Raw genomic sequence first — 13,149 nt, forward strand, 5'->3', positions numbered from 1 at the left:
TGTAACTACATTTCCATCACCAACTTATGGCATCTGCTACAGCGTAGAAAGAGGCTGAATATGAGTGAATTCCTGCTGCTTCCTATCCCTCCTTGCATCCTGATTTTTGGGTTTGGGATTTTAATGAGCAGAAATATTAGTTTGAGATTAGTTTATAGTTTGAGACTGAAGTTGTTCCCATGTTCAGACAGTCAGATGATCAGTTTGCACCAAATGAAGCAAAGAGGAAATTCTTGGCTAACTATTATAGCTTGAACTGTCTTTGGCATGCATGTGTAGTAAGCTCGAAACAACAAAAGAAAACCACAATAATAATCACTAATGTACAGTAAATACACAACTTCTCTACAGTACATACAAAAAGAACCTTCCAGAGAGAAATATGGATCCTGGAGCAGATCTTCACATGTAAACAGGAAATAAGAAAGCAAGTGTAAAAATAGGCGACCTGTACAGGTAGTCTGATCAGACTGCAGTTTGTGCATTTCTTCACTGAGCCCCTTTGTAAGCGGGATGAGCACCGTTTTTCTCCAGAGTTGAGGCTGTACAAGGTTTCTAAAATGTTTCTTTGTATTCTACAAGAGTTTTAGATCCACTCAGTCCGACTGTGACGGTTCTCAGAGTAACTCCAGCTTCATGAAAAAGTCCAGACCAGAATAATTTACATGAGAAAGTCACTGATTTTCAGGTTTTTGTCTCCAGAGCCAGGATGCTTAAAAAAAAAACAAAGACATGTGAGCATTGGTGCGAGTAGATTCCCTCTGACGGTGGGAATAAAACTACTCCAATTCTTTGGATATAAATAAGAAAAAAAATGAAATTCCAAACTCTCTCTCTCTAATGCAAACATACTCATGAAAAGAAGATTCAGTAAAAGTGATCTCAAACCAAACATGCCCTTGAGTTCATCCTCTGAATGCTCCTCTGCTATCAAAGGTCATGAAACTGCGCCTGTCTCAGTTTGCAGTCCCGGTCCAGAGTCCAGTCTTGGTGCTGGGGGTCTGATGGGGGCGGGCTTAGAGCAGCGAGCTGGTGGGGCTCCCAGGCAGGGGGGGGCTGTGGCTCTGCATGGTGAGGCTCTGGGTGTGGGAAGGACTGGGGCGCATGGGCAGCAGGTCGTAGTGACTCGGGATGTGGCTGTTCCTGGGCAGGTCGTATGGATTCTGAGGGTACGCGGGGACCACGATGCCCCCCGCTCCCTGCACGATGCTGATGGTTGGTTCTGAGAAAAATAAAGACAGGAGAAGGAAGAGTCAGGTAGTTCTGGTTGAATCAGGTGTTTAAATAAATCAATACTCAGGAAAGAACGAGAAGGGAGAAAGGTTTGAGGTTGTAAAAGTGGATCAGACAGTTGTAACGGTCTCAGAGGCTGTACCATCAGGAACATACTTGTTTAACCTGATTTGGCCCTGGACTGGCTCTGCCGGGCATCCTAACACCCTGTTTAGATCAGGGGTGTCAAACTCAAGGCCCAGAGGCCAAATGCGGCCCATGGTGCAGTTTTACCTGGCCCGCAATATCATTTCATGTTTTAGTTAGAAGTGGCTCACCTGAATGAGGTCTGCAGATTTCCTCCAGTATAAAAATGTAAATTTAACCTTGAAGATTTAAAAAAAAAAAAATCCTTGTTAAGTTAAAAAAATCTGAAAAAGTACAGAGTAGATATAGTCAGGAATGAGGGGAAGAAATTAGTGTTTTCATTTCATATTTTCCATTTTGCATCCCAAGATTATGACCTTAATTTAGGATTTTGACTTTTTATTTCATATTTTGACATTTTAAATTCATAATTTTGACCTTTTCTCTCAAATTATGACCTGTTTGGTTCACAATTTTTCATTTTAGCCTTTTAAACTCCTAACTTTGACTTTTATTCCTACATTTTCACTTTGTAAACTCCTGATCTAGAATTTTATTTTCTACATTGACCTTTTAACTCTCTATCTCTGTGTTTGCCTTTTAAAAACCTTATTTTGACTTTTAATTTTGTATTTTGACCTTCAGGACTTATAAAATTGACCTTTTATCTCAGATTTTGAGCCTTTAAACTCATTTATTTATTTATTTAGCATTTATTTAACATGGACACACAGTAATATTGATGCTGTGATATTAAATCATTTTGACTTTTTTTTTTTTTTGAAATCTTAAAATCCTTTATCATCACTGTTTAATTTCCCCTATAATTCATTACCTGAGAAAACAGGGTTGACAGTTTTTTGGTGAAATCTTGACCCTGTTAGGCCCTCAGGTTAGACCTAAATTCAGATTTTGGCCCCTGCTGTGGTTGGCCCTGGTTATGATACATTAACATGGATTTTAACCTGATTTAAGCCTTCCAGTGGAAATCCTTCATACTATCTGATAGCTGAGCCTGCACACAGAGGGGGTCTGGGACGTCTTCAGCGGGACTAGACTGGTTGTATGATTGCACACAACAAATCGAACAAGTCATGGCTCAGTTCAGGGACAACAAACGTTCATGGTAGAGAAATGTTGTTGGTTTTGAAGATGTAGTGTGTGTCCTACAGGTGAGGTCAGGAGTAAAACCTACGGTTTATTCCTGCCACCATGTGGACCAGGCCTAAAAGTCAGAAGAAACGGTGGTGTTTCTAAAGGTATTTTTGTACCCATGTCGTAGACGTTCTTGGCGGGCGCTGTGGTCGTGGTGGTCGTGGTGATGATGGCGGCAGAGCAGCAGTGTGTCATATGATCGTGGCGAGCCGGCGACTTCATCTCCACGTAGCTGCTCTCCGAGTGTTTGCAGAGACCGGGGGGGTCATTGATGGTGGCGTACGGGTTCTCGCTGTTCAGGGAGCAGGTGCTGGACAACGAGCCCTTCATGTAGTCTGAAAGAGACCAAAGGAATAACGCCGAGGAATAACGCCACGTGTCTTAGGTAACACCCCGAACACAGTTAAACCGGCGTAGTTACTGGGCAACAAATAAATAAGCGCTTACTGTTGTGAACCACTGCTATGATTGAGGAGTGTTAGCGTTCCCTGTGGGGTGTGTTTGAACTGTTGGTGTAACAAGGAGCTGAACTGGCGTTGAACTCTGCAGTAATGATGGAAACAGAGAAGAAGCTGCTCGCTGTCGCTGCTCACTGAGAAAAAGGCCGACTGCTGCTGATCAAAACCACTAAACCCAACAGAACGCAGCCTTCAACTCCAACTAGACTCTGATAGCCAGAGAGCTTTTAGAGATGCTTCTGCAAACAAAGCTCCTCAGAACCCAGCTGCTTTTCTACAATAACAGAACATTTTTCTATCTTGCATCAAGTATTCCACAGAAATGAAGACTCAGACTTTCTGGTTATCTCATGTGTAACCATGGCGACCAGATTCATGTCTGGGTGATGAGCAGGACTGCTCTTTAGGGTCTCAGGACTGAGATTTCTGAGATTTCAGCACTGTAGATTACATTTCTGTGGACTCTGGATAAGTTTTAAAATTGCCCTGCTCTGTCTGTGACACTGAGGCTGCTGTGGATGTCAAGCTTTCCAAACAGTGCAGAAACATGGAGGCAGATTCTAGAAAAGGCTATCTTACTCTAACTAAAGCTTTAAAACAGTGTCGTTCAAACAAGAGGAGATAGAGGTTGGTTTGGGACTATTTTCATCAACCGTACTTGGTGCTCTAATGCAGTGGTTCTCAACCTTGGGGTCAGGACCCCCTTGGGGGTCGCGAGGCACTGAGAAGGGGTCTCCAAATGACCTAAAAAAACTAAGAATGTTTTTTGAATTACACTGTTGTCACTTTATATCAATTCTGTCAAATTTGAACCCATTTTCCTTATTTTTTTCCCCACCAATATTGAACACTATTTTTGCGCATTTCCTGCTTGTTTTTCCACTTCTAAACTGATTCATGCCACTTAACCCTAATGTTGCCTCTGTTGATCCATTATTGCCAATACAAACCACTTTTTATGCCCCATTTTGTCCCAATTTACCCACATTTCACTAATAATTCCATTTTTGCCAGTTTAACCGATTTCTGCCAATATCTATTTTCTCTTTCTCTTTCTGGTTTATATCAATTTTTCATCCGATTTCACCAAATTTCCACCCATTTTTACAAATTTAAGCCTCTCAGTCACTTTTAACTCCCTTTTACCACTATTTATACCACTGTAACCCATTTTTGCCTGTTTTTCTATTTTTTTGCCATTTTTATCTAATTTTTGCCACTTCTAACCCATTTCTGCTGCTAAAATCCAATTTCACCACCTTTTCCACCATTTTCTTTGCCATTATTAACCCATTTTAGCTGTCTTAACCCATTTTAATTTTTTTTTTATTTTTAACAAAAGGGATACTGAGAGGGGGTCTCCAGATTCCCCTAAAAAAGAAAAAAATAAGAATGTTTTTGGAATAACGCTGTTGCCGCTTTACAGCAATTGTGTCAAATTTTAACCCCTTCTTTTCAGTTTTTTTCCCACCAATTCAAACACATTTTTTCCATTTAACACTTATTTTTGCCCGTAGAAACTTTTTCCACCACTTTTTTCTGCCTGTTTTGTCACTTCTAAACCAATTCTTGCCACTTAAGCTTAATGTTGTCTCTGTTGACCCATTATTGCTACTATTAACCCCTTTTTACCACTTTTTATATCAATTTTTATCCCATTTTAACTACATTTCACTAACTGATATACAAATTTTTGCTAGTTTAACCAATTTCTGCCTATTTTTTTCTTTCTCAGTTAACCCTTTTTTGCTAGTTTATATGAATTTTTCATCCAATTTCACTAAATTTCCTCCATTTTTTCCCATTTAAAGCCATTCCAGCCACTTTGTAACTCCCTTTTACCACTATTGATGCCCATTTTTGCCATTTCTTTGCCATTTTTATCTAGTTTTTGCCTCTTCTAACCCATTTCTGCTACTTTTAAAATCCCATTTCGCCACCTTTTCCACCATTTTAAACCTATCATAGCTATTTTTTAACAATTTTAATTCTTTTTTAACAAAAGAGATTTACATTTTTAAGAAGGCTTCTTACTACACAAATGATCAAAAAAAGATATTAGTCTCTGTGATAAGAATGGTTATTTTTTCAGGTTAAATATAAAATATAGATATCGCAATTTAACTTCACAATTTACCATGATTTTGCTGACCTAAATGGGCCCCAGAAAGCTTTCCCCCTTATACCCCCTTATCCCCTTATGGACAGCCTTGTCTCCACATGACTGTCCTAGAATGTTCATGGCTGTGTTCATCCGCCTTCAGGTACAGTGGGGGTCCCCAGTCTCTGACACCTTTATTTCGGGGGTCACAGGCTGAAAAGGTTGAGAACCCCTGCTCTAATGAACACTGGAGCAGCAGGATCTTCCTCTCTAATGGCATGTAAAAATATAATCTAAATTTGTTGAGTTATAAATTAAAAATCAGGATATGAACAGCCTTTTCTTAAAGAAACACGTTAGAGAAGTCATTGCATGGTTGGACAACAAAGGTTAAGCTGCACAGTAACAGAAGCATACAGAACCTTTGAAGGGTTCAAATAAAAGACAGTCTGGGAAATCAACATCATGTTGCAGGGAAACAAAGATCATTCAGTTATGTAGGGGAGAGATTTTCCAGGTGTGTTTCAGGGAATTATGGGGTCAGAGCAGGAGGACGACCCCCCACCGAGAGGGGAGACACACAGAGGAGAGGAGACGGGCTCATCCTGCAGAGACACAAACACATCTGGGAGCAATAACATCCAATCAGTACCAACATCCATCAATGAAAAGATCCAATCAGGTGAAATTATTTCAAACAAACAAGGAAGAGAACAGCATTCAGGTTCAGACATGCCATTAAAGCTATATTAAATATGTGTTTATGGACATTTCTGTCCACTCCAATGCATATCATATCATCAAAAACCCAATATTATACATTAAAAGCTTATATTCAAGCATTGCTTTGGCACCAGATTTAAAAATATCAGTTTAAGACCAGTATCAGAAAATCCCCAACGACCCCCACCCCTTACACCCTAACCCTAGACATGAACCACGATGTAGGGGTAGGACTAAAGCATGATTGACACGGGATTAGGATTACCTGATAGTCCACGAATCACCCACTAACTTCAGTGTTTGGCACCGGGCATTAAGTCAGGATAAGTGTAGTCTGTAAAATACACCTTATGGACAAAAGTATTTGGCCACACCTGGTAATTATTGAACTCAGGTGTTCAATCAGACCCACAGGTGTATAAAGTCCTCACCTAGCCCTGCAGTCTCAGACATCTGTGATCCTAAACGGGTCGTTCTGAAGAGCTCAGAGACTTCCAGCATGGTTCTGTAATGATGACACCTTTGTAAGAAGACAGTTGGAGAAATTTCATCCCTGCTGGATATTCCACAGTCAACTGTAGTGAAATTATTGGAAAGTGGAAGGTTTTAGGAACAACAGCAACTTAGCCATGAAGCAGAATATCATGTTAAATCAAAGAATGGGTCAACGACTGCTAAGGATCATGGGTAAAAGTCTCTGCTGATTCCACAGCTGAAGAGTCCTGAACTTCCACTGGCATTAATGTAAACACTAAAACTGCAGCAGGAGCTTCATGATGGGTTTCCATGGCAACAGCTGCATGCAAGACTCACATCACCAAGTCCAACGCCATGGGTCAGATGGAGTGGCGTAAAGCACACTGACACTGGACTGCGGTGCAGTGGAAACATGTTCTGTGGAGTGACCAATCATGAGTCTGGGTTTGGAGGATGCTGGGAGAACGTTGGCTGTCTGACTGTGAAGTTTGGTGGAGGAGGGATAATGGTGTTTTTCAGGGTCTGGGTTAGACCCCTTATCTCCAGTGAAGGCCAATCTTAATGCTCCAGCAGACCAAGACATCCTGGACAACGCTATGCTTCCAACCGTGTGGCAACAGTTTGGGGAAAGTCCTTTTCTATCCCAGCGTGACTGTGGCCCAGAGACCAAAGGAGGACTAGAAAGACATGGTTTGATGAGTTCAGAGTCCTGACCTCAACTCCATCCAGCGCCTTTAGGATGAACTGGAACAGAGATTGTGAGCCTGGCCTTCTGGTCCAACATCAGAGCCTGACCTCATAAATGCTCTGCAGAATGAATGGACACACATTCCCACAGAAACTCTCCAGATTCTTGAGCAAAGCCTTCTAAGAAGAGTTTAGGCTGTTGGAGCTGCAAAAGGGGGACAACTCCATATTAAAGTACATGGATCTGAATACAGCGGCATTACAGTCCCTGTTGGTGGAGTGGTCAGGTGGCCAGATACTTTTGTCCAAATAATGTATCTTACATTTCTGCAGGGAAACATGGATGTGCTGCATGACAGCAGCAAAGAATAACCCACTGTGCATTCTTGTTCTTAAATTCACACAGACACTTCCTTTATGTATCCCACACATACTGAGGGAAGAAATGAGCTAATAAAAAGGAACGTTTTTACAGTAGACAGCCAAATAACCCATGGTATTAACCCCTGCTGTACATAAAGAGTGCACGCTTAATACACTTCATTACGGCTTCAGTTAAAGGAGGATCATCATCACAGGGAAATGCAACATGAAGTAAAAGCCAGGCAGTGATTTGCTGCAGGAAAAGTTCGAGCAGGAGGATTGGTTGCAGGGTCAGAGGTCGCTCAGCTGTCGACACACTGTACCTCTGTAGCGTGGCTCCATGTGGTAACTGAACCGGCGGTCAAAGCAGTAAACGCCTGTAAAAGACAGAGAGAAATAGGGATATTTAACAACTGAATATCAGGAATGAACAATAAAGTCATCTTCTTCCTGCTTTTCTTCTTCTTCCTTCTTTAAAAAGACTCAAAGATGCTGAAATAACTACATCATGATGCTGATCTAATTGTAGATCTTAATTTGTCAGCTGTGTCTGCACAACAAGACATCAGTTCTAAAAGTGAATTTTCTAAATTTATTATGCAACAATAGAATATTAAAATTAAACTCTTAAAAATCTGCAGCTGTGCTTATTTGGGAGTGACCAGCATCGGCTGGCACAAATTTTCATCCTGAGTCTGTTTCTATGAGCCGGTATCCTTGGAGTTCAGTGTAACCTGCTGTGCAGAAATAAACATTTCAAGCAGGGGAATATTGATACTGACCCAGATCACTGAGGTTACAGTAGGCCCCCCACTCTGGAGCACTGTTCCTGTGCCGCTTCTTCGTCTTCATCTATAAAACAGATTAAAACACATCAGAGAGGAAAAATGCTGCACTTCTTCCTATAGATTTGGGATGTAGTGCGTAATGTAAATTGAACCAGGATGTGATGATTTAGAAAAGACTAAAAACCCGGTATGGCTGCATGTTGGTGCAGTGGTTCGTGATGCCTAACAGAAAGGCTAGAGTCCAATCACTCAACAGGATCCATCTTTATGGACTTTTCATGTTCTTCCTCGGTTCTCTCCAGTTAGTCTCAGGGATCATCAGGATGTTTTTAGTCAAATGTGAGATGAGCCTTTGTGTTGTTGGAACTCTCCCATGATGCCATTGTTGCCCAGTCTCTTTCTGATTGTTGGATCATGAACTCTGACCTTAACTGAAACATTTTTGGAGTTTAAAAGTCTTAAATTTACTAGTTAAAAAAATCAGACATCTATGAGGAAAAAAAAGAATCACATTTTTGGAGTGTAAAAATAGTAAAACTCTTTAAAAAGGTGAAAATCATGTGGATTAAGAAGCTTTAAATTTCAGAGAAAAAAACAAATCAGAGTTTTAAATTATTATTTCTGACAAAAAAAAAACAACAACTCTATTTTGGAGTTGAAAAATGGTACATTTAAAAGAAAAAATACATTAAAAAAAAAGAAATTTAAAAATGGGAAAACAAATTCAAAAAGACTTCATTGATTATTACTTGATGTTTTGGAGTTTAAGAAGTTATGAATTTACAAAAATATGTAATTTGTAGTTCTGAGTCATACATTTATAAGAATGAATTTGGAATTTGAAAGTTCCTCTTTTATACATAAAAATATCAAAATTTTGGAGTGTAATGATGTTTGCTCATTTAAAAAGTCTAAATTTGGGGATTAAGAAGTAAATTTCAAAGAGAAAAAAAACAGAGTTTAACAAATTAAAATTTTCAGAAAGAAATTGTAAAAATAAAAAAAAAATTAAATGTTGTAAAATTACTATAATGTGCAAATTTTGCAGCTTGAGAAGCTGTGAATAAAAAAAAACATTTTTTTACAGTTTCAAATTCAGAAAATTACGAGAGAAAAATGTGAGTTCTAAAAGTCATGCATTTACAAGAATAAAATATGAAAATTTGGGAGTTTGCAATCCATACATTTATGAGAAGAAAATCATATTTTTGAGGCCTGCAGGTCTTTGGATGTTCTGGGTTCTTCCGGGACCTCCTGGATGAGTAGTCCATGTTCTCTTAGAGTCACGTTGGTAGGCCGGCCACTCCTGGGAAGGTTCATCACTGTTCACAGTTTTCTCCATTTGTGGATAATGGCTCTCATTGTGGTTGTCTGGAGTCCCAAAGCCTCAGAAATGTCTCTGTAACCCTTTCAGACTGATAGATGTCAGTGACTTTGTTTCTCATCTGTTGTTGAATTTCTTTAACCTGGCATGCCAGGTAAACCTCTCATAGACAGCGTTATGGAAAGGGCAGAGGCTTTGAAATAAAACTCTGAGGGTGATTAAATGAACGTTCTGTCTGTCAATCAGAGCAAGAAAGCATGTGACGTAGCCGCTACTGAGGAGTAAACTTCACAGAGAACTGCATAACGTGAACCATGGCGACTGTAGACATGTCAGTACACGACTTTCGTGGTTTTGAAAAGAAAACAACTCACTGCTGTTCTTTGTTCTTTTAATGAAGAAATGTTATCAAGTTCTGATAAAACTGGCGTTTTAGCAGCATCCACACTAATCTCTTCCTCCATAACTGCACTGGCCTCTTGTTGCTGCTTGCTTACGTCACGACTCTGCTGCGCCCGAAAGTACTCCCCGTCATCACTGATTAGTCCTGTCACTTTCTAACTGGGTTCAAACGGTTCAGAAAGGAGCTTTGTAAGATGGATTCACCAGTGAGAAACACGGAAACCAGCGTTCAGCCTGCTTCATTTTGTCAGACCGGTTCTATTTAAGGGGTTTCTTTAAATCAAATATTGGGTTTTTAATGTTTTGAAAAACATCACATTCTGGTTTTTATTTTATTGTTTGAGTAAAACACTCGATGTCCCAACTTATTTGGAATCAGGGCTGAGAAACTTCCCTTCATTCCTGAAGGACAAAATCCAGTGGACACTGAAACTTCCTGTCTTCGTACTTTTTGTTTCCTTTTTCTACTGCTATCATCTTTCTACTTTAACACTCCACTATTATTTCCTTTAGTCTTCCCTTATCTGAGTGTGTTTCTGCCTCCATGCTGCTTAAACAGCAGGATTTTCCTTCTGCAGATCAATAAAGCCTCTTCTTATCTTATCTCATTTTAAAATGGCTTTAAGAAAACTTGTCAGCATCCTGCAGCTCAAAGCAATAGGCTGTGGGAGTTTTCCTGTAAGTTAGAGTAAGACAGTCCTTCAACGCACCTTGTTGGAGCTTCTCTTGTGCGGCTTGGCGTAGTGTGTGGCGTAGGTGCAGGGCCCCAGGGTGCGGTAGCTGGGGTTGGAGAAGCAGCGTCCTACAGAGCTGTTACTGGGAGAGGAGTCTGCAGAGGAGAGCAGGCCAGTGCACTGCAGCCCTGCTGTCACACCAACATCAGCACGGTGTAGAATATAACCCCCCCCATACATCATTATAATAAAACAGAACAGCTGACCCAGGTTAGAATCAGAGATCTCCAGCTGGAAAAATCATTCATTCACTTTTCATACTGCATAAACTCACACAGAGCTGATCACAGCTGGAATCCAAAGCTTAATATTAGATAGAAAGAGATAGAAAGGGGAATAAACAATGAGTGTTTTTGGCAAAAAAAAAAGGTAAAAATTAGGTCATACTTTGTGCAAAAATGTCCTTAAATTCTCCCTCTGATTCAGATTTGAGATTTTTTAGCTTTATTTGGTTTGAACTCTTGTTTTTTGATTGTAAAAATGAAGAGCTGAACTTCCTCTGCTCCCTTGTCATCAGTGTTCATTTTGGCAGATGGGCTCAGAGTGGAGAAACTTGGGCTCCAGTAGGGGGGACCTGGAGTCTTGGTCCTGATCTAAAGTCTACTGCAGGGATGTTCAGGGATGTCTAAACATCCCAGATGTGTTAAAAAAGGACCTAGAAGATAAAAGGCGTTAACTAACACAGATGCAGTGGGTTCATCTCACCAGAGAGGGAGTAGTCGGTGGAGTTGATGTGCAGGGCGGGGGTGTAGGTGACGTTGGGAACATGGTGGCCTTTTTCTCTCTGTCTGTAGCGGAACCAGACGACGAGCCCAAGCATGACCATGATGAGCAGCAGCAGAAAGATGATCCCCAGCACGGCGCCGGCCGACTGGCGCTCTGAGGCGAGAGCCGGGCTGATCTTCGTGTACGGGTTCAACTCCTCCATCATCAGAGCCGCTGAGGAGGGGAAACAAGAAGTGTTGGGTCTTTATTTTCCAAAATATTGTTGTGCATTTTAATGGCATCTTTTTTTCATTCTATTTTTATAGTTGTTATAAATATACAGCGCTTAACAAATTTGTTAGACCACCTGTCATATTTGTCTCAGAGACCATCCAGCATCATGAAGTGCTTTAATGCGGACTCTGTCATTTTCAGTCAGCTCTCTACGTTTTACCATTTTGAACAGGAATGAGGAATTTCAAACTGAACTCACCTTTTTCTACCCAAATTTGAGCCGGCTCACTGGGCTTCTCTGAGAAGTCAGAAATTAATTAAGCATAACATTCAACCACTAAAACTATTTTTTCTGTTCAGGAATGACAGTAAATAACTATAATTTGACATATTGATCAAGAAATATTAATGTGCTTTACTTTTTTTTAAAGTTTTTTTTGTAAATCAGTAAATTTGAAAATTCATGGATAACAATAATAATTCTATTTTAGCATTAAAAATATCATTTGGGTTAAAGAGCTTCTACATATTGGTGTATTAACCATTGCAGAAACATAAAAATGATTTTGGTAATTACCAATGCTGTTAATTTAGGGCAGCTGTGGCATAAACCTTACTTTGGTTAGGGTTAAGGTGGTCTAATTCATTTGTTAAGCACTGTATGTCACACTGAGCCTGAATTACAGATTCATACAGTAAATAAATCAACACTTTCTGATCTCTCTCTCGTTGGTCTCACTCTATCCTCAGAATATGGTCAGCTCTGGCACCAAAAACACCACAATCACTGGAATGAGTCAAAACTGTTAAGAATACTCATGATGAAAAAAACATTTGATTTGGCATAAAAAAGGAAAATGAAGTAAGTTTAAGACTGGGGGCTTATTTTTCTCCAACAGGGAAGGCACTACATATCCCATGATCCATTGCAGCTCCTTTTATTGAAAGCTAATGATAGCTTCACAAACCTACACCCATCTTTTTTTAACTCCATCCTTACTTATCAAATCAAGGTGACGTCTTAAATGTCGTAGTTCAGAGTTTCGTGTGTAATAACATGCTAACAGCCGCTCCAGCACACAGAGACGTCACTGTAACACCCTAGGATTGTGGGCTGTGTAGTGTCTTTACAGGAGGGCATGCACAGATTTACTCCATTTTCTGGTGTGAGTGGTTTCTGATTGTTTTCTCGAGAAATTAACACAAAATCACAAACAGCTGTGGTATCCAAACATAAGAAATAGAAAAAAATATATGGATGTCTTAGGGCGTGACATTATCGACATTTGGGGTCCCGACCCACAGGAGCATGTCCCCTCGTCTCACTCTCAGGTGTCTCAGGCTAAGGCTACCATGGATGGTTATGAGAGTAAGGCCAATAATAAAAACCACCATGGAGAAAAGGAGTTTTTCTGCAGGAACCACACTGTTGAGATTTATTAAATTTTCAAAGACCCTTGTCTAACTTCTCTTCAAATGCATGAGCTGACTTATGAATAAAAGTTAACATCAAAGGAATTTGCACAATAATTTGGCCAGAGCTATAAAAATACACACATTGGTCCTTTAATATTGTTTGCACCTCACAGAGATAAAACTCCTCTGTCTCAGAAGTCTGTTTGTTTGGTCTCTTTTATTC

General features: G+C 40.1%; 1 protein-coding gene across 1 annotated transcript in view; it reads right to left on the reverse strand.

Moving 5' to 3' along the window:
- Positions 1-1,016: 1,016 nt before the first annotated feature.
- LOC121511398 (multiple epidermal growth factor-like domains protein 11) overlaps positions 1,017-13,149 on the reverse strand; it is a 181,855-nt gene continuing 169,722 nt past the window's right edge. Inside the window, exons 19-24 of the mRNA XM_041790064.1 lie at positions 11,277-11,510; positions 10,548-10,702; positions 8,106-8,175; positions 7,647-7,700; positions 2,631-2,849; positions 1,017-1,222 (exon numbers count right to left, since the gene is read on the reverse strand). Coding sequence (XP_041645998.1) covers positions 1,017-1,222; positions 2,631-2,849; positions 7,647-7,700; positions 8,106-8,175; positions 10,548-10,702; positions 11,277-11,510 — 938 coding nt within the window. The remainder of the gene's footprint in view (positions 1,223-2,630; positions 2,850-7,646; positions 7,701-8,105; positions 8,176-10,547; positions 10,703-11,276; positions 11,511-13,149) is intronic.

Source organism: Cheilinus undulatus, linkage group 1 (assembly GCF_018320785.1).
Source record: "Cheilinus undulatus linkage group 1, ASM1832078v1, whole genome shotgun sequence".
Lineage (NCBI taxonomy): Eukaryota > Metazoa > Chordata > Actinopteri > Labriformes > Labridae > Cheilinus > Cheilinus undulatus.